Below are 22,246 nucleotides of genomic sequence, written 5' to 3' on the forward strand. Positions count from 1 at the left end.
AATACAGAGCTTCAAAAAAAGGGGGAGTTGACCTGCCCTAAGTAAATGTATCCCAAGAAATGACTTTCACAACGGAGACTGTTGGGACCTGTCTTAATTTGAATTCCCCGAGGCAGACCTTAAGACAAAGAGTTGGTACAGGGAACTTAATGTATGAGGTGAGCCCAGCAGGCACAGGCAAGGAAGTGGGCAAAGTGAGACCGAAAAGGGAAATGCCAAAAAGAAAGAGAGACAGAAATAAAGGAAGGAGGAGGAGAAAGAGAAGAACAGAGAAGAAGTCAGGGCGAGGGAAGCAAGCCAGTATGGGCAAGTGAGGTTCAGTCCTGCTGGAGATCCTCTGAGAAACTGTGCGGAACCCACCCAAGAATCCTAAGATCGGATAGCAGGGAGCCTGAAGCATTTGCACATTGATTTTTATCCCCTAGTGTTGGAAGGCTGCATCCAAGAGGGTTAATTCCCACACACCTCCTGCTGTGCCTATTTGCAGCAGAGAAGGCCTCCTCAGGCCAAGGAAGGCCCTCAGACAGGGAGGATTAGGTAAGGTGGGAAGTTTATCAACATCGGCAACAGTTGTCTGAAGTCAGGTGGGCCTAGGATATAGGGTGCAAGGCATCACCCTTGTCTGCTACAGGAACACAGCTGTTTATTCCATCAAGTGTAACAAGAGTCCATATTTACCGAGCACTTAATCTGTACCAGGCACAGTGCTAAGCCTTTTACAGATATCGTATTATTTAACCCTTGCGACAAACCCCGAGAAGTAGATACTATTACTATCATCCTCTACAGACAAGGAAGTTAAGAGGTTTGCTCAGGTGACAAAGCAAGTACATAGTGGAGATTTGAATGTGAGCAGTCAGATTCAAGGACTCTGGTCTAAACACTTAACTCATGAAGGGCAAGGCACAGAAAACAAAGACACCAGAAAGTCAAAGATGGGGAAAATAATGAGGCATGTAACGCTCTGGGGAAAAAGTGTACCTGAGTAATACTTTAAGAGTGACTAAGAAAAGTGCAGAAAAAGAAATGAGCTTGTGCATAAGATGGGGAAAGGGGAAGGAGGAAGGGGGCTGTAACATAATGGACATGAATTCAGCAAAATGTCCGCATCGGAGAGCACACAGAGTTGTCCTTGTTGCAGGGATAGGCATATATAACATGGCATGTAGCTCAGTTCATGTAGCAAATATGTATCAGGCGTCTGTGTTATACTTGGAATGGGAGGTACAGAAATTAGAAAAAGGAAAAACAGACATGATCTTCTAGGGAAGAGATTTACACAGTAGATCTTCCTTGTTTCTGTTTTCTAGTACTGGAACCCTTTCTCTCAGTGAAGAGTCCATTCAGTGACATGTATGTGGCATGCCATCTCCTCTTACACCTTACACTCTCACATACACACTCACACACATGAACGTGTATGCACACCCACACACGAGCACACACGCTGGGCAGTTGACTGAAGCCTGGCCGGCTAAAGCACCCTGTGGCCTCACTTTCTGGTTTTGACAGGAACTTGTGACCTAATTTGGGTTTTTCTATTGAAGCTGGGAGGGGAGTTGGCCTCTGATGATCAGGGGTACCAAACTGGTAAGATATAGGTGTGAGGCTATCATCTTACCCAGCCACGTGGAGAAAGATTAAAGCCAAGCAGAGGCGAGCATATTTGAGGAGTGGAAAGTGTCCTGCCAATTTTTTTTTAACTCTTGGGGTCATCCTGATGGTAAACAAGAGGTAAATCTTATCCCAATTTTTTTCAGAAGAAAACATTTTAATGGCATGTGAAAGAAGGAAGAGATTGTCTAAGTGAGCTCTTTTTAACATGGCTTCTTCTAAAACTGGACCACCCAAAGATGCAGGATCATAATCTGTTCTCATAGTCACTCTGCAGGACACCAGGATGCATGCATCCCTTCTACTGATCTGAGTCACCACAGGCCATTGGACCCCCTGAATCTTTATGCAAGTGGGATTCTGAAATAGTCATATAGATTTCAGATGGAAATCTGAATAGGTTAGTTTTTCCTTTACTGAAAGAGCCAAATCTGTTGAGTACAAAATTCTGCTAATTATAATCCTCCTTTTATAAAACTCTTTCTCTTCTCATTCTCCTAATCCACTTTGGTTCATATTCCTTGGCTCCAGATCCAGACTATGAATGTTGGCACAGGTTGGCCAAATGTAAAATTTCTTTCCCAAGATTTAGGAGCCCAGAGAAGCTAAACATAGAAATGCAAAGTTAAAAATACTTTCAGAAAAGCATGCTTTCGAATCAAGCATCATATCCAGTGTCCTGATAGAAAATAGTTACCTTCTCAAGAGGGTACTTGGAATGAAAGTAAAAAGCCAGAGGAAAGGTACGAGGCAGCAGCATAGAGGGAGGGTAAATCGAAGAGACAAGAAAAAATGGATCTTATCAAATTTTTGATATGCTATTGGGCATATTCTGCAGCTGATGCCTATTTAAGATAAAGGATGAAATGGGCCTCTGTTTCTATCTGAGATGCTCCAGTCACTTATAAAGCAGTTAGATTAAAGTTAATTGATTCCGTAAATACTTTTGAGCACCTGTAATGTGCCAGGCACCATGTTAGGTGCTAGGAACACAATAAGGTACTAGAATCTCTTTCCCTACATGTTCTCTTCTGTATTAGCCTCCTTATCCTAGAGTAGGATTTCATATGTCTGTCTTTAATTTTTAAGCTCAGGAGATGAAACATGGCAATTTATCATATCTAGATATGATGCTCAAACCCAAAAATCAAGGAACTCTTCAGATGTTCTCAAGGGTCTCTGAACCATAGTTTGAGGAGTTCTGATCTAGAGTTTTCAGAAACATTATTTCTAGGATGCTAAACAAAAATATTGGATATAAAATTTCCTGCAAGACTTATTTGTAGCCTTATGTTCACGTGGTTTAGACCTTGATTTTTAATTATCAGAAGGGGAAGCTAGATTGAGCTCCTGTTCCCTTCCCTTCAAACAGTGTGTGAATCAAGAGGAAATATGGGGCATCTGGGTGGCCCAGTCAGTTAAGCATCCCAGGTCAGGTCATGATCTCACTGTTGCGGGGTTGAGCCCTATGTCAGGCTCTGCACTGAGTGTGGAGCCTGCTTAAAAGTCTCTCTCCTCTCTCTGCCCCACCCCCCATCTCTAAATAAATAAACACTTCTTAAGAAAGAGGAGATATAATCATAGGAGGGGTTTTTTTTTAATTTTTGTTTTGTTTGAGATTTTTCCAATGATTAAATACCATTTTTCTGTTTAAGACCTTATTGACCCTTCTATGAATAAATTGCTGTCACTGACCTCATTTAAGAATTCAAAGTCTTTCCAATCAATTCCTTGCCTACCATGTATGAAACTGCCTTTCTTTTAAGATTGGGCCAAACTGGGGCACCTGGGTGGCTCAGTTGGTTAACCATCTGACTCTTGATTTCTGCTCAGGTCTTGATCTCACGGTTCATGAGATGGATCCCTGTATCAGGCTCTGCACTGACAGTTCGGAGCCTGCTTGAGATTCTCTCTCTCCCTCTCTCTGCCCCCACCCCCAATTCTGCTCACTTTGTCTTTCTTTCTCAAAATAAATAAATAAACACAAAACTCAAACTGGGATGATTTGGCAGAGACGGAAGTTCAGAAGACTGGCTTGGATAAGCAGGAAGGGTTGAGGTGACACATAAAGGATCGCCTGACACCACAAACATGTATATAGACTCCAACAGGTAAGGGAAGGAAGCCATCTCTTTCCTTTTCATGGACAGTTTGAAGGATTAAGTCTCATTCTCAAGGCTAACTTCACCTCTGTAAGCAAGGTGAAGATGGCATTGGCTTCAAAGTTATCAAGTCATTTCCTAAGAATGCTGTTCCAGGAACAGTGTGGGGTGGCCCTGAGTCCCAAAGTTAATTCTCACCAAAACCAAATATGCACGAAAACCATTTCCCTAGAGCCAATTTTCCAAATAATGATTTTGCTGAAAGATAGATGTTTCTCTTCTAAAATATTTTCTATGTATTAGCTGCACTGGGCCAACTCCCCCCTCCCCCCCCCCCCCCCCCCCCCACACACACACACACTCATCTACATTCTTACCAGCCTTCACATTGAGGAACATCTTCAGTTTAAGACATGGTAGTAAAACAACTGGGGTAAAATCTCCTTGACAGTTTCAGGTTAATTGATTATTTGGCCAATTGATTTTTTCAGCCAATTAATTTTTAACAAATGAGTTTTTCTTGCATCAACCATTCTAAAAACTTTGCACAGCTCCTTCCTCTGCAGGCTTATATGGAACTGACATAGATGGGCCCCTGAAGAAGGCTGAGGAAACGTCCGATCTGCCAGAGATGCATAAAGCATTTGTCAGGGAGGCAAAAGGAAGTCTATACCACTGTGCAATGAGAATCCCTCTGGACAGAGCAGTTGTAGTTGGCTGACTTCCTATATGCTCAGCCTCTGTCTCCTCATCTGTATGGATAATAATGATTATACCTCTCATGGCTCTGGTGAAGAGTAAAGGAAATACAGCATGTAAAGCACATAGTGCAATGGTTAGCACAGAGACAGGGATCAATACCTACTCGCTGTTATTGTTAACTGTTGTCAACAATGACAGAAAACAGTTCCTCAAATGATACCTTTTCACCTCCAGGCCTGAAAGCCTCACTCCTTCAGCTCTCTAGCCACCAAACCCTCTCCACCCTCATTTAAATGTCAGCTCGCCCAACAAGTCTTCTCTGGTCCTCTAGACTCGCTTAGGGCCCCTATATATCCCTGGTCTTAACCTCATTGCCACTTACAGAAACAGATTCTTCAGTTATCTGCCTTTTCTTAAAATAAATACCCTGGGAGCAGAAACCATCTCCATATCGTGTACTCTGATAGGCATAAGCCCTAGCACGGTGCTTGGCACTTGGTAAATGGATGAATGAGTGAGTGAGGCATCAGCTGGGAGCATGGTCCTGAAGCCTGGTCCTGCCAATGGGAGGATGCCAGCACACAGCTGCACAGGTCTGACTTAGACCACAGGGTCTATGAGAAAAGCCTGAGAAGGTCTAGAAGGGTTCTGTTGAGCTTCTCCAGCAACCCCCAGAAGCCTGAGAGGTGGCTTCTATTTTTGACTTTTAGACCCTATGGCTTCTCCAACCTCTAAGCATGGGCTCTCTGGGCCACTGAAGAGTCTCTTCCCCATGGGAATTACAGAGTAGTAGAAGGTCCACTGATCTAGAAGCAGAAAACTTAAGTTGTGCTTCTTTTACTGTGTGACATTGATCAAGTGTCTTCATCTCTCTAAGTCCTGGTTTCCTCTGGTAGAACAGCTGAGGCATCTCTTTCTACAATCCCATGAGGGAAGAGCAGAGTCAGCTTCCAAGCATATATCTGTTCTAAGAATTTAATGAGATCTATCCTTTCTCCTTCTATCCTTTCTGCTTCCCTCCCTCCCTGCCTTTCTTCTTTATTTGACAAATACCTTTTGAGTATTTACCCTGAACCAGTTACAACGTAGAATTCAGTTATAGAGAGGCAGACAAAATAAATGGGATCCTTGCCTTCCTGCTACGTATAGTCTAGGGGAAGAGACACAGATAAGCAGGATAACGTCAACCATTTAGATAATCAGAGCACCAAATAAAATAAACGCAGTAAAACGAGATGATGTGATAGAGAATGACAGTGGAACACCCTCTTTAGATTAGATGGTCAGGGGAGGCCTCCCAGAGATGGTCACATTTCAGCTGAGACCCAAATGAAGAGATGAACTTGACAGCAGGCAATATGAGCTTAGTTCAGAGGTCCCAGGACTTGCGTGGGGCAAGTGCTAGGAAGCAAAAGAAGCAAGGTGGTGTGGTGATAGCAAACAAGCGGGCAAGATGCAAGTGACGTTGGGTTGGTCCGTGTGGGCCATGGCCAGGGGTTTGGATATAGCTTCAAGTGCAAGGGGAGGCCCTGGAGGGGAGCTCGATGCAGGGGAGCGACATGTTCTGATTTATGTTTTTGAAAAATTTCTGGTCGCGGTGCAGAAAATGAATTCCTACATGTCATGTTCCAACTGCAGCTTGAAAATGGTATGATTAATCCCCTGGTTGCTGGCAAAGCACCAGAAACATGGGTGACATTATATTTGCTGATAATAAAGGGCACTTTTTCCATCCTGAGCTGATAAATATGTCGAACAAGTGGTTTCTAGTTAACTAAAATGAACAGTGTTGCCTTGTGTCTTCAGACATTTTTTTCCCAAAAAGGATTTGTGTATTTATGGTGATATTAATAACTGAAGAATTGGAAATTTACAATTCCATAGCCACTTGACGGGGCAATAGCTTTTTGGTGGTTTAAAGGAGATTGCATTTTGTTCTATATGTATAAGCAGTTACTGTTTATTTTGTTATAATCTGGCAGATATATTGAATTTCCTGCCCACCCAGGGTTCTGCCAGGTTCCCTATCCTGAACATTCAACGAGGCCAGCTATTATGTGCAGAATGAAATGACAGCAAGCAACAACAGATGACCAAATAGTGCTTGATAGGGTGCTTTTTGACAAAGCAAAATAGTAATAGAACACGCCGTGTTTCCAGGTCTTTGAAGTCTACTTTTTGAAAGCATTTTGGATTTTTAAGGTCCACTTTAGTAATTAGGCCTACACCTTGAATTTTGAACTTTGGAAACTCTTGGCAAACCTAAGAATAGTGACAGTAGTTGCCAAATACATGCCAACTAAAATAAACACAATGTTTTCATTCAATGTTTCAATCTTAGTTGAGCCTCACAAAACCCCTATGAGAAATAGGCAGTGAGAAAGCTGAGGCTCAAAACTGCTACAAGATTTGTCTAAGATCACATAGCTGGTGCTTGGTGGAGTTACTTTATCTTGCCTTCCAGTTGGAGGAAAAACAAGTAGAAAGGTGGTGCTCCATTGGGTCCCAATGGAGACAAATAGAAGAAGGTATGCTAGGGCTGTAGGTCATTGAATGGACAAGTTGTCAAATATTCTGCATGTTGTCCCCAGGTATAAGAGTAGATGAGGCAAATAATGGGTAGGGTGAAGAACCATCCATTGGACAAAATGTAGACCCATGAAATAGCCTGAATAAAATCTTTAGAACCCAGCTGTTATTTCCACTTAGAGCACTAAGTCACCAAAATCAAGATTAGTAAATCTTAACCCTTTTGGAATTAGGAGACCTATTAAGAATCTGATAAAGTTATGAAACATGACCCATATAAGTGATTTTTTATGATTATGAAGCTATCTGAAGTTCATCATGAACCCCTGAAATTCATCTGTAGACTTCCTAAGAACCCTTCAATCAGCCCCTCATTTTAAACTTGAGAACACTGAGACCCAGAGAACAGTCTTTACTTAAGATCACACACAAAAAAATTGGTGCACAGATAGGCCCCAGAATCTGTTCTCTCACTTTTAATAGTTCCCAGATTCTATTCTGCAGGCTCTAGACTCTGGGAGCTCTTCCATTAGAAATGACTGGCTCTCATCCTAAAAGTTTCCCCTTCTGCTTTTGGGGTATCCATATATCTTTTGCTTTATGAAATTTTGATGATATTAAATAATAATTACTTTTCTTAATTATAATTTTTGTTTTGAATGTCCTCACCTCATCTGGCTAAATAAAAAATTGATAACTCTCTGGTAGGTACCAAATTTCTCCTGGAAGTTGTACTGATCCAAAAACTCTAAAACGCTGGGAGTCACTGCTCTTATTCACATGCCTCTCTATCTCCTCTCATCGCCCACCTGAAACAGGTGCAAACCATATAGGAGTATCAGTCTTATCGTTGAATCTGATGCTTAACAGAAGTGAGGGGGCTCTACAGGGCCAGATTCCTTCTGCATATTCATGCTGCACATATTGCAAAGGGAAAAAAAGAGGGAGGTAGAGTCTAGGTTGAAAGAGATCAGAGGGATATATCAACCAAATGCAATGAACTAACTTTTCTGGGTCCTGATTCAAATAAACCCACTTAAAAACACCTGAGACAGTAAAGAAAATGTGAACACTGGGCAGATAATTGATGATATAAACAATTAACTATTTTGTTAACTTTTTAAAAAACATTTATTTATTTTTGAGAGAGACAGAGTATGAGCAAGGGAGGGGAAAAAAGAGGCAGGCTCCAGGCTCTGAGCTGTCAACACGGAGCCTGATGCAGGCCCAAACCCACGAACAGCGAGATCATGACCTGAGTCAAAGTCAGACACTTAACCGACCAAGCCACCCAGGCACCCCAAGAATTGAGGTTTGAATTTAATAGTGTTGTGGTTGTATTTTTAAGAATTCTGATCTTTTAAACGTACATACTGAATATTTACAGAATATGGAGTTATATGATGTCTGGTATTCATTTCCAAATGATCCACTGGTGGGAAAGAGGTGATGGTGGGAGGCACCGGGTAGTAGTTGAGATAAAAAAAGATTGGCCATGAGTTGGGGATGGTTTATCACAGGGAACAGAAACATGGAGGTGATAGTATGATAGTCTCTACTTTATGTAGATTTGATATTTTCTATAATAAAAACTTTTCTTATTTTTATTTTTTTAATTTTAGTTATTTATTTTGCCAGAGAGAGAGCATGAGCACAAGTAGGGGAGGGGCAGAGACACAGAGACAGAGAATCCTAAGCAGACAGCTTTTAGAATCCTACACTGTCGGGGTGCCTGGGTGGCTCAGTCAGTTAAGTGTCTGACTTCGGCTCAGATCATGATCTCATGGTTTGTGAGTTAGAGCCCCACATCAGGCTCTGTGCTGACAGCTCAGAGCCTGGAGCCTGCTTCGGATTCTATGTCTCCATCTCTGTCTGCCCCTACCCCTGTTCACGCTCTGTCTCTCTCTCTCAAAAATAAATAAACATTAAAAAAAAAAAAAAAAGATTATAGAATCCTAAACTGTCAGCTCAGAGCCCAGTGCAGGGCTTGAACCCATGAACCGTGAGATATTGACCTGAGCCGAAACCAAAAGTTGGACACTCAACTGACTGAGCCACCCAGGCACCCCAATAAAAGCCTTTTTAAAAGAGAAAAACAATAAGCAAATGGGACAACCTCAGTACACTCTTTATGGGAGTGCAAATTCCTACAACCTTTCAGCAGGGCTTTTTGGCAATTCCTACCAAAGACCCTAGAAATAATCCATCCATACCCCTTGTGATGGTTAATTTTACGTATTTACTGGGCTAGACTATAGTGATCAGGTTTTTACCAAACACTAGGCTAGATGTTTCTATAAAGTTTTTTTTTTTTTTTAGATGTGATTGACATTTACAAGCAGTTGACTTTAAGTAAATAAAGCAGTCTTCTCCAGGGCGTGAGTCACTCCATCCAATTAGTTGAGGGTTTTTATAAGCAAAGACTGAAGTTTCCTATAAAAGACGGCATTCTATCTTCAGACTGCAATGCAGAAACTCTGGTTTTCTTGGCTTTGGACTCAAGACTGTAACATCAACTCTTGCCTGAATCCTTTGCCTACCAGCTTGCACTATGCATTTCAGACTTGCCAGGACCCACAATCATATGAGCCAATCCTTTAAAATAAATTCCTTATATTCCTTAAAATATATATCTTTATTAGTTCTGTTTCTCTAGAGAACCCTGACTAATCTACTCATTTACCCAGAACTTCTGCTTGTAGAAATTTATGCAAAGAAAGTTATCATACAAAGATCACAAAAAAAAAAAAAAAAACATGTTCAAGGCATTGTTTTAACAGAGAAAGATTGGAGACAATCAAAATGTCCACCAGTGGGGGACCCTTTAAAAAATTATTGTGAAAGTGCACAACGTAACTATACAGAAAATTCTGGCCCTGTAATTCATCTATCCTATGCATATATTCTATGACTGTTAAAAATAAGGTAGATCTTCCTTTAAAGAAAACACATGTATTAACCATACTATTAAATAAACAGCAAGTTAAAAACCCTGTTTGATTTTCATTATTGTAAGTTGTTAATACTGAGGATGGAATTATAAAGGAGCTTACATTTTCCTATTAACATTTCTATATTGACTGAATTTTTTAAATAGCATATTTTGACTGAATTAATGAATCAAATCCATTTGACCTATATTTAAACAAAAAGTAAAATCAGACAGATTTCTGCTGCCCTCACCCATGTTACCTTGTGTTTATTAATGTTATAATTCTCTTTTAGTCAAATCTTTTACATTGTTTTTTCATAAAACATTTCTATACCAACCAAATAAAATGGATAGATAGACAGTTATGTGGACATTTAAGTTTAAGAAAGAAAACTGTGGAACTATTTTTGTTTCATAATTCACTTGAGTACAGTACCACAGTTCAAGGAAGGCAAACAAGATAGGAAAAAAGGATTTTCTCTGCAATATACAGATAATGACCTCATTATCTATTTTAATTTGACAATGTAGAGTCAGTCTGAGTCCTCTATGACTCAAATTCTATTTGCAGAAACTAAAATTAATAAATCATAGCTTCATGAGTATGGCAGTGCCTCTTTGCAAGCCATTTTAATGGGTTTTGTAGAGTTTCCTTCTCTTGGTTCCACTGTAGGACATGCCGTGACCTCCACCAGTCCATTTCTTCTTAATCACCTTGTAGTCTTTTTATTTTGAAATGTTTGTATAAACACAAACTTGTGGGGAGGGGGATGAAATTTGAAAAGATCCTTCTTAACATAATCATTTACAGTAAATCGGATAAGTATCTTTTTGGCCAGTAGACATGAAAGCCACAAACTGGTGGGGGGGGGGGGTGGGACGGTCACTTTCCAGCCATGTCCTCATGGGTGCAAGCACAAGAAATTGTGCAGAAGAGAGCACTGTTTGCAGTAACCTTGATAGCATTTTCCAGTGTCTAACTCAGTTCCCTGTGTTCAGGATGTATTATTACTGTCCTTCAAAAAATTACCTTCTCTAATGGTAAAGTAGAGAGCACAGAACGTAATGGAAAGTTCCTCCTATCGGGGCACCTGGGTGGCTCAGTCAGCTAAGCCTCTGACTTTGGCTCAGGTCATGATCATGCGGTCCAGAGCCCCAGCCCCACATAGGGCTCTGTGCTGACACAGGGCTCAGAGCCTGGAGCCTGAGATTCATTCTCTCTCTCTCTCTCTCTCTCTCAAAAATAAATAAACTTTTTAAAAAGTTTGAAAAAAAAAAAGAAAGTTCCTCCTATGGAGACAATAAACTTTAATACATTTGATACATAATCACATCAAGGAGAAATGCCCTTATTGTGTTTAAGAGCCGAAGTACAGCATTTTGTCTTTCACTTTGTTTTTGTCTTTTAAGAAAACACTTTTAGTGAATATATGCTGTTGTTACAAGAGATGAAGCTGATTTTGATTCAACTAAAGTTAGGACAAAAATGTCTCAAAAATGATTCTGGCTGGCAAAAAAATGCCATTTACCTGAAGATAAGGAAGCTGGAGATCTCTTAGTTCTAGCAGACGGGAGTACAGGTCCACCGACCTTCCTGGGAACAAACAGCATCATTAGAATCCCTGAGGCACTCCTAGGATGTTTGTGAACTAGATTGTTTTATATTTCTGCTTGCTTTGATGTTGGATAGAGTCTGGTAATGACCCTTTTAGTCAGCAGAGGCATCCTGCATATACTGATACTTCCGGTCAGTATGTCCTGAGTCTCGGACAAACTCCGTCCCTTCTCCTTGGCAAGCTGAGGATGTCAACTTCAAGCTGAAGTTTCCAACTGTAGCAACCTAAGTCCAAGTACTGGAGCCTTCTCTGAGTTCTCACTGCAACTGGCATATTTCCCAAGACTGTTCTGAGTCCCCACCTTGTCCCCATCTTCTGCCCTTTCCACCCCAAACAGATCCTATACCTGCAACCCTGAGAGGTCATTCTCCCCAGATTTTGACCATAGCATAGAAACATGCCTCATAACGAGCTGGTGGCATAAGGGACAACCTTGCTCTAATCAATATGCAAGTCTTTAGAACCAGTTTGAAATCACCCATGAGCCAGGGGAGCAGCGGAACAAAAGGCCACAGCCTCCATACGTTCATCCCATGACCACTCATCTGTTGAAAAACAACTGAAAGCGACAAAAGGGAAAGCCAGCCATAGGAAGGCAATCAGAAAATCGAGCAGTTTTCCAAGAAGTCAGTAGACAGGTGAGGGATAAAGAAAAAATAATAGCACTGTATTTGTTTCACATAGGAGCTTAAGAATAAAAGCTTTGAGGTCAGATAGTCTCTGTTTTCAGGCCCTTACATCAACAAGTCACTTAACCTCTCTTCCCCTCACTTTCCTCACCACTAACAGAAGAGAAATAGTACCCACTTCATCAGATTTGAAGGTCCAAATGAGATAAGATGTGAAGGCATTTGGCATAGTGCCTGGCCTGGCAATAAGTGTCATTGGTGATTGGCATCCAGCAGTGGCAGTAGTAGTGGTAGAATCGTCATTATCCCATATAGCATTGTCCCCTGCCCTGCTCCAGGTATAGTAAGAAAACCAGGGACATGGAAGACAGAGGGACTTGTCCTTTTCATCCTCCTAGAAAATCTCAACTCCAGTGCCTCACAACTCATTGCTTGGCTTCTCCAATGACTGGCCCATGGGGCTCAACCCATCCCTCTTGAAGGATTGAAGGACGTGAGCATAATGGAGAATTCAGTAGTTTAGAAAACTTAGAGGTGGAATTTGCATCATAAGAAAAAAAAAAAAACACCTCAGAGCTGGTTTCCAAGTTTGCTCCTTCTCTATGCCAACTGGGTGATCTTTGATGATTCTTTCAAGATGACTGAGCTCCAACTTCCTCATCTATAGAATGGAGAAGGTTGCTGGAGAGAAAAAAAGGAGATCTAGTGTGTGAACGTGTTGCTAAACTCTCAGGATTTTGTAGTGATTTATGCTGTGAATCATCTAGGCTAAGCAAGCAGAGGTGTGTGTGAGTGTATACGAGCACACACAAACGCATTTATTATGCATACACATATGGCTAGTGAAAGAAAAGTCAATCTAAAACCAGACAAATGCCAATATTTTATACTGGGAAGAGAGAAAAAGAAGGAGCAAGAGGATTAAAGTCTCTATCAGCTGATAAAAGGATATTGAAACCAGGGCTGTGGAAAATGATCAAGTAAAGAGAAACATGCTTAGCACCACAATTTGCCAGTTGCCATCTGATTGTCCCTTGGCGACTTTAATTCTGGGGATGAGAAATTCTGTAACAGCAGTTTGCTCCCCAGCACCCTTGATGCTTCCCACATTTGCTCCTGGGGGACCGCCACCATTGGGACATGTCATTCCTGTCCCTCCCTGAGCCACCCCCCAGATACATTGTTAGGGGCATTAGTCCTCTTTTCTTCTGCAGCAGGTGAAAGATAATGTCAATAATTTCAAACTCTTATTACCAGATGCCCCTAATGGTACAATGCTGCATACACATGAATCTGTGTCTTCCTGTACTGAATACCTCACTTTGTGTAAAGAACCACAGGTCCTACAATGATCACAATTTCAGTGCACGAGGCATTCAAGTTCATTTGCCCTCTGCTTGCTTTGGAAGCAAATGTTAGAATGACCTAGATCAAAACTTGTTCATGGGAACCTTGTTTTTTTAATGTTTATTTTTGAGAGAGGAAGAGAGAGAGCATGAGTGAGGGAGGGGCAGAAAGAGGGGGACACAGAGAATGTGTGGGAGAGAGAACGCCAAGCTGTTTGCACAGAGCCTTACACGGAGCTCAGTCCCACGACCATGTGATCATGACCTGAGCTGAAATCAAGACTTGGACACACAACCAGCTGAGCCACGCAGACACTCCGAGATGGCTTGGTCATTTTTGTAGACATTCAGCTGGAAATCTAAGGATGCCGTAACTTCTGAGAAAGAGGGGCAGGAACGTACAGTAGTTATTAGTGTAGGCTCCACCTAATCTGCTTGCATTCAAGCTTCGTCCCTGCCCTCCACTAGCTACATGACTTCAGGCAAGTTCACTGCACACTCGAAGCCTCAGTTTCCTCATCTGTGTATAACGGTCATAGTAATAGCACCTACCTAAGACAGGCGTTATGAGCATTAGATGAGAATCATGTGAGTAAAGAAGCTAGCACAATGCCTGGAGGCTGAAACATGTCAGTGGTTGCTATTGTAAATATTTTCATTAATAAAGCAGTGCCAACTTGCTTAATATTTTTCCAGGCCCCACAAACAGAACTAAAAGCTGTGGGTGCCTAGCAGCCCCTTTCGTGTAAGTGAAGCAGCAGTGAGATGTTTACGTGTTGTTTATGCGTTGGTAAAAAATTTTTTAAAAATCTACTCTACCATGGACGCTTTTCTTTGGTAGACACAATGCAGTAAGACCCAACGAAATTCAATTACCCTTTGACTGAGGCCCACCCTGAAGGGAATTATACATTTGAAATCAACACAGTTGGATTTGGTCCCTTTTGCAGGCTCAGCAGTTGCTTCATGACGAGTTCATCATGGGATCAGAGGTGGTCCCCTTGGCTTCCAGGTTCTGTCAACTGACACACTCTGGCTATACAGAACAGTTCTTCCCTTGTTTAGGTTCTAAATGAATGATACTTGCTTCCAAAATTATTACAGCTGCTGAACACTTGCTGACTATAAACTCTCTTCCTCCAGAATAAAACATACATATTTATGCGTGTATATCTATCTGATGCTTAAAAGACCCTCTCTGTTAAAATATGTGTGTTTAGCAATATATACCAATCGTATAGCATTAAAAATGTTCAGTCCTATGAATTATTATGCTCAGACTACTTTGAGCTGACATGCTCGTTCTTTATAAATGATCCCTACTCCCTTCCACGGACGAGGCATTAGCTTAGAACGCACTTCCTTTTCCCCTCTTTCCCTTGATTTCACCCCAGTGTGACTGGTGGACCAAATACCAAGCTATAAATCACTGGCGTTAATAAGTGCAGCAGATTTGTTAGTGATTTTTGCGTGCCTGTGCCTTGTACAGATAACCACAATTAACATTTACTGTAAATCAACGTAATAAGTTAGCGATAGGGGAAATGATATTCAGCTGATTGCACAGGGAAAAAAATCCAACATCCAATTCTTTTCTTCTCCCGCTGCCTGCCACCCCCACCGCACACCAACATTGCAGACCCAGTCTGTGCACGTCAGCTGAGGGAACTGGTGTATCAGAAGCACCGCTAATCCTGACATCTGGAAAGCAAGTGTGCGTACCTCTGAATCGTTGCAGCAGGTGACATAGCCCTGCCTGCTATTTTTGTTTTACATGTTGTTCATTATAGGAAAATCTTTCCAATCTTTGACTTAAGATAAAGACCCAAAACTATAACCTGGCCCACAATACCCCACAGTGAGGGCCCCTGAGGACTTTTCCATCTCATCTGAAACCACTCATTTCCTTTTCCCGCCATGTTCCAGTTTTCCAAGACATATTTCATCTCTCCCCATATGCTGTGTTCCTGGCCTATGCAGGGTCTTGGTGCATGCTGTTTGCGGCCTATGTTTTAACAGCTTTACTGAAATGTAAGTCACATACTATACAATTCATTCACTTACAATGTACAACTTTATGGTTTTAAGTATATTCACATCACCACATCCATCATCACAGTCAATTCCACAACATTTTTGCCACCCAAAAAAGAAATCCAGGGGCACCTGGGTGGCTCAGTTGGTTGAGCGTCTGACTTCGGCTCAGGTCATGATCTCACAGTTCATGGGTTTGAGCCCTGCGTCGGGCTCTGTGCTGACAGCTGGGAGCCTGGAGCCCGCTTCGGATTCTGTGTCTCCCTCTCTCTCTCTGCCCCTCCCCCACTCATGCTCTGTCTCTGTCTCTAAAAAGTGAATAAAACCTTAAAAAAAAAAAAAAAAGAAAAAAGAAATCCTGTAACACTTAGCCATCATTTTGGATTCTCCCATCGTCCCCCCGGCCCTGGGCAAATGCCAGCCCACTCTTTGTTTCCGTAGATTGGCCTTTTCTGAACATTTCATACGAATGGAGTCATACAATGTGTGGTCGTTTGTGACTGACTTTTTCCACTTAGCAGAATGCTTTCAAGGTTCGCTCAGCACTCCATTCCTTATTGATAGATAATATTCCATTGCATCGATATGCCACATTTTATTTATCCATTCATCAATCGATAGACATTTGTGTTGTTTGTTGTTTTCAGTTTTGGGCTATTATGAATAGTGCTGCTGTGAACATTCTTGTACAAGTTTTTGTGCAGACAAATGTTACCGTTTCTCTTGGGTATGCGTCTAGAAGTGGAATTGCTGGATCATATGCTAACTCTATGTTTAACCGTTTGAAAAACTGCCAGACTGTTTTTTCAAAGTAGCTGCACCATTTTACATTTCCACCAGCAATAGATGAAAGTTCCAATTCTGTCTAATTAGAATTTGTTATGCCAGTCTTATCTTGTTATTCTTACCCAATCTTGCCAACACTTGCTATTCCAATCTTACTGGGGGTTTTTTTATTATTATTATTATAGCCACCCTGGTGGATGTATAGTCATATTTCATGGTGTTTTCATTCTTAACTTTCTATATGGATCATTTCTACCCATTTTTCAGGCTGCAGCTTAAAAGTCACTTCCATAGGGTATTTTACATTGACCACCCCGCCCCAGGCTAGCCTCGGGCTCCTCTCAGGAAACCTGTATTTTCTCTCTAAACTTGAAGTTCAACACGGGCAGGGGCCATCCTACGTTTCTCACTCTACCACAGCATCTAGCCATTGTGTGAACTACTGGCCACTCGCTAAAAATTTGTTGAATAATGACCTATTATGAAATCATGAGAGAAAGGTATGCATTACCTGAAAATCACCTATTTGAGAATCATTGGCACGATTACCTTTTAAGTCGATTTCATTTTTCAGCCTTCCCACAGACCAAACCATGGAGAAATGTTTTAATATCTCTGGCAAGGGGAGGAAAGGAACTGCACAATGACCATGACGAATGCTTCTCTTTTACTGAATTGGGCTACAAAGCAGAACACCTCTCTGGTGGGTGAGAAGCAGGAGGAGCCTCAGTAAATACAAGCAGGATCAAGTAGATGGTGTAAACAGCTCTTTCTCAAGTCAGGCAATAGTAGAAAAGACTGGGTTTCTGAGAAATAAAAAGCTGAGGGATACTGCACGTCCCTGCATTAGCTGTCAACAGAGCCACGTCCCTAGAGATTCTCGTTCACTAGATCCAGCACAAGGCCCTGGAATGTATGTTTGTAGCAAGGCCTCTAGTGAATGCGATGCCAGTGGCCCATGAGCGTCAAGCTCTGGAGTCAGGCACAGATTTAAATCCCTGCCCAATTTACCAGCCTTGTGGTTTAGGATGAACTACTTAATCTTTCTAAGCCCACTTCTTATTCTGTAAAGGGGGAGGGGGCAATAAAGTGCCTACATCATAGGGTTGCCATTGGGCGTTCAATTAAACAATGAGCATAAAACACAATTATCTGGGCCATAAGAAATGTTCCAATGTTAGTTTGCTATTGTCATTACTATTTTATCATTATAGTATTATCTAAAGTATAAGAGAATGTACACGACAAATCTGTTTTAAAGGCATCAAGTTTTGCTTAGTTAAAAAAAAATACTTTCTATGCGTAAATTGGGCAATTACCAGGTTCACCGATGGCTTTATCATTATTGTTACTTTCGTAGATAATTTCCCAAGTGGCACTTTGTTGATATCGTTGCTATGGCTATTTTCAAATGCCTCCCTAATACTCAAAGAATAATTTAGTCATTTCTTATGAAGCACAATTTTGGCTCCTATATTAAATTACAGTTTACCACCTAGTTGACAACATGAGCTACTGTACTGGCTATAACATACTTCCTTACGTGTCATTTATTGAGCAGAAAGTATTAACCCCCAAACCTTATTTTTCTCTATTAGGTAATACACTGAGCCTGGATGCTTTCCTAATAGAACTTACTCTCTAAAATAGAAGTTCTAAAAGTTCAATCAAATTAGTATCGATCCGTCATCTTACAGAATCAAGAATGTTCATTCATTTATCCAAGTCCTATATACTGAATGCCTAACAAGTGTCAGTCATTCAAGATATACAAAGAAGAAGAAAATCAAGATTCCATCACCATGGAAGGGGCAGTGAAGACAGAAGAAAACAAGGAATTAAATACATCACCAAAACAGTGTGGCTAGTGATGAGTGCTATGAATGACGTTAACCAGGGCAACGGGATAGAAAATGTCTACAGGAAAGGAACTGTTTTAGCTTAATGGTTAGAAAAAGGCTCTCCCAGAAGATGACCTTTGAGCAGACACAGGAATACCAAGAAGGAGCCAGCTATGGAAAATGTCAGGGGACAGAGTGAGGAAAAGGGAACAGTGAAATGACCACAAGTCAGGACTGTGCCATAAGGACCTGATGTAAGACCTGCTGGGTCTTATTAAGGAGTTAGGGATTGAGTCCGAGCACAATGAGAAAGCACTGGGGAATTTGAGCAGGAGGATGTCATATAGTGTAATTTATCGTCATTTCAGGTTCCCTTTCCCTCCCTTCCTCCCCTCTGTCTAGAGTGACTAGCTACTGGGAAACCCAGTGGAATGATGTTTTCCTGTGACATTTCTTCCATGTTTCCAGCGGTAACCTCAGTTTCTTTAATGAACTTCTCCCAGAAGCATGCCCTAAAACTCCCCAATCACCCCTGCTTTGCTTTAGAACATGTAGACACCCAGCCCCTCACTTGGTCTCCATCGCATTGTAAAGAGTCTCCTTCATCTGGCACTTTAGGTTACACCAGGTGACGTTTGAAGTGCCCACCTGCGAAGGGAAGGAGCAGCAGAAGCTGGCATTGACTGGTGACTCCTCATCTTCCGCCGAGTTCTTCGTCACGGTTGCTGTCTTCGCCTTCCTCTACTCCCTGGCTGCCACCGTCGTTTACATTTTCTTCCAGAACAAGTACCGGGAGAACAACCGCGGCCCGCTCATTGTAAGTGGCTTATTTCTTGATATAACTTGTCTCTGTCCCCTCTGATTTCTTTCCTGTGGCTTGAAGGGCTTTGGAGTTATGCAAGCCCTCGGGGCGAGTATTTTTTTTTTTTTTTTTTTAATCACATTCCTTTTCATCCACACCTCTTGGATCTGAGACAGAAGCATGATGTCTGCCATTCCTTTGTGCCCCTGAACTGGAAAGGTATCACAAGACTTACTGGAAACCTCTGAAATAAATGGTTGGAAATCTCATGAGATCAAGGGAAGACAAGTGAGGCTTGCTGTAGATTTATTTATAATTCCAGCATTATGGAGCCAGTCAACCGTTTTTCTCACTGGTTATTCAGACAGTGTGACTTGTGCTTATCTGAAATGCACTGTTTTGTTAGTATAGGATAGACTGGGCATAGAAGTGTCCATCCCTGAATACCCCACACACACCAGTCTCTCCTAATCTCTGTCTCTTTCCACCACCAATCCTCCTCCCACTTTCTTTTTCCTTATACACTGATCCAAGGACTCACATGGGTGAAACGAGTACAGCCCAGAACACCCACATGGGGACACACATACACACATATAGGAGCACAACAACTCTTGGAGGGGCACAGTGGCCGGGATAATGGTTAAGGAAATAAATTTTCAACTTCTCAACCTTCACATGTACATTTGCCTAAAATTGATGAGAATGTTCTACAAGTGAAAATACCCGGCTGTCTTCTTTCTTAATTACCTATTCACATTTTACAAAAGAAAAACATCCTTCCTTTCCATCCCAGGTATCACCACACAATACATTGCTAGGAGGCAAAACCATTCAGGTGCTAATTAAAAAGGGACCATTTGAAATATTGACGTTGTTGGCGTTGAAAGCAAGTGATTCTAATGCCTGAGTAATGCACTCTTTTGCATATAAGGAGGTTAACAATTTCTTTATTTCAATAATATTGAAAAGTCCTAATCTACTCATCAGCTGATGGACCATTAAAAAACAATTTCTGATGACAGATCACGATGTGATCAGGACATAGAACTCAGAAGGAATTCAAAGAAATTAATGGCATTGCCATAACAAAACTCCATCTGTTCTCATCTACTCATTTATGCAAGCAAGCTTTCTCAGCACATCTATAGAATGAAAAATGGGAAGAGAATTTAGGCTGAATCATAGCCCATTCTAGAAATAAGTAATATTTGTCCCCCCACAAAAATATATAAACTAATTGAAGAAAAAGCCCCACACATTTCTAATAAAATGTTTACTTTTTAAATTTAATAATTATTAAAATGTATAATACATTTATATTGTTTGGAACAATTGTGCATTAAAAATATTTACTAATAATATCACCCAACCCAAAATAAATTTTTGACACTTAAAACATTAGGGTCATGGGTAAAAGTTATTTCAACTTACAAACGTATATATTCATACATATAATAGGGTGATTGATAAAATGCTTTCCAATATAAAAAAATACTGTATTAGGGTATAATTTTGTGATGGAAGTACAATGGAAACACAAATCCATACCAAACAAAAATCACATGTAAAATTTGCAACTGCTAAAGAGGAACTCTTTTATTACTTTTTTTTTTTTAATTTTTTTTTTTAACGTTTATTTATTTTTGAGACAGAGAGAGACAGAGCATGAACGGGGGAGGGGCAGAGAGAGAGGGAGACACAGAACCGGAAGCAGGCTCCAGGCTCTGAGCCATCAGCCCAGAGCCCCACGTGGGGCTCGAACTCACGGACCGCGAGATCGTGACCTGAGCTGAAGTCGGACGCTTAACCGACTGAGCCACCCAGGCACCCCTCTTTTATTACTTTTTAATGGAAGATAGAGATTATCGAATACTCCATTGGATTCATTTAAAAATGGATACAATGGGTATGTTTTAAAATAGAAATATGTATTGCCAGAAATTATGTTCTTTGAACTATTTAGATTTTTTGTTTGTTTGCTTACTTACTTATTTTGAGAGTGGGTGGGGAGGGGCAGAGAGGGAAAGATAGAATCCCATGCAGACTCCATACTGTCAGCACAGAGCCCAACACAGGACCCGATCCCACAAACTACAAGATCATGACCTGGGCTGAAATCAAGAGTCAGAAGCTTAACCTACTGGCACCCCAAGAACTATGTAGATTTTTAATAAGAACAAAATTAGATGTCAACTATATAGAAGTGGGAACATAATTTTTCAAAATTCTTTTAGGGATTATATAAATAAATTTTACAGATATCTAACCTAATCTATATATTATGGAGACCTGAACTTTAAAATAAGCACAGTTTGAAGGATAACTGGATGAAATCCCAATTTGCAGAGCTTTGTGATTCAGTTTGAAAGGACCCCCCCCCCCAAAAATTCAAATTTGTAGCCCTTTAATATGTTATCTTGGAAAAAGAAGAGTAATGCACAGAACTTGAATCTTTGAACCGGTGTCCTTTTCTTTTTTTTTTCTCCCAAATTGAAGCTACTGGTCTTTATGGTTTTAAATTACCTTTAAGAGAGTCACCTAACTTGGGCTTATCCCTCATGTGATATGCAGATATGCGAAAAGATTGCTATATATGTACCACAGAACCAACATGCATGCATCCGTGCATGAGTACATGTGGACACTGTTACAGAATTCTAAAGTCAGAGGAAATGTCCTGACTTCCTGAGAGAAGATGTTGACTCAGCTAGTTTGCTCACCAAGTGGAAAAAGATGTATTTTGTTATATAAAACCACATTCTCCTCATGTGAAATAATCTTGTGAAGGTATGCTGCTTCATCTCTGTGTAAATAGTGTCTCCCATCCAGCAGGATATAATGAAATCCTGAATTGTGTACTACACTGGGTAGGTTCTGTTTTATTACATGGTGGAAGAAGGGGAGGGGCAGGAGAGATCTTTCTAGTAATAAAAAAGGAAAGGCTCCTAGATGAAACTTCCGTGATATTAAACAACTGATATACTCATTACTTAGCAGATGAAAGTTCATTGACAAATGAGCCTGAGTCCTAAGAGTCACAGAAGCAGAATGAATGTCAAGGATCAGTATGATGCCATTACAACTGCAAATGGCAAGCCATTTCAATTCTTTTTTTTTTTTTTTTTTTTATTTTTGAGAGAGAGAGAGAGACAGAGCATGAATGGGGGAGGGTCAGAGATAGAGGGAGACACAGAATCGGAAGCAGGCTCCAGGCTCTGAGCCATCAGCCCAGAGCCCGACGCGGGGCTCGAACTCACGGACCGCGAGATCGTTGACCTGAGCTGAAGTCGGACACTCAACCGACTGAGCC

At 41.1% G+C, this 22,246-nt stretch overlaps 1 protein-coding gene across 1 annotated transcript in view; it reads left to right on the plus strand.

Moving 5' to 3' along the window:
* The window catches only part of SYNPR (synaptoporin), a 311,269-nt gene that overhangs the window by 243,595 nt on the left and 45,428 nt on the right, over positions 1–22,246 (plus strand). Inside the window, exon 4 of the mRNA XM_042977353.1 lies at positions 18,750–18,948. Coding sequence (XP_042833287.1) covers positions 18,750–18,948 — 199 coding nt within the window. The remainder of the gene's footprint in view (positions 1–18,749; positions 18,949–22,246) is intronic.

Source organism: Panthera tigris, chromosome A2 (genome assembly GCF_018350195.1).
Source record: "Panthera tigris isolate Pti1 chromosome A2, P.tigris_Pti1_mat1.1, whole genome shotgun sequence".
Taxonomy (NCBI): domain Eukaryota; kingdom Metazoa; phylum Chordata; class Mammalia; order Carnivora; family Felidae; genus Panthera; species Panthera tigris.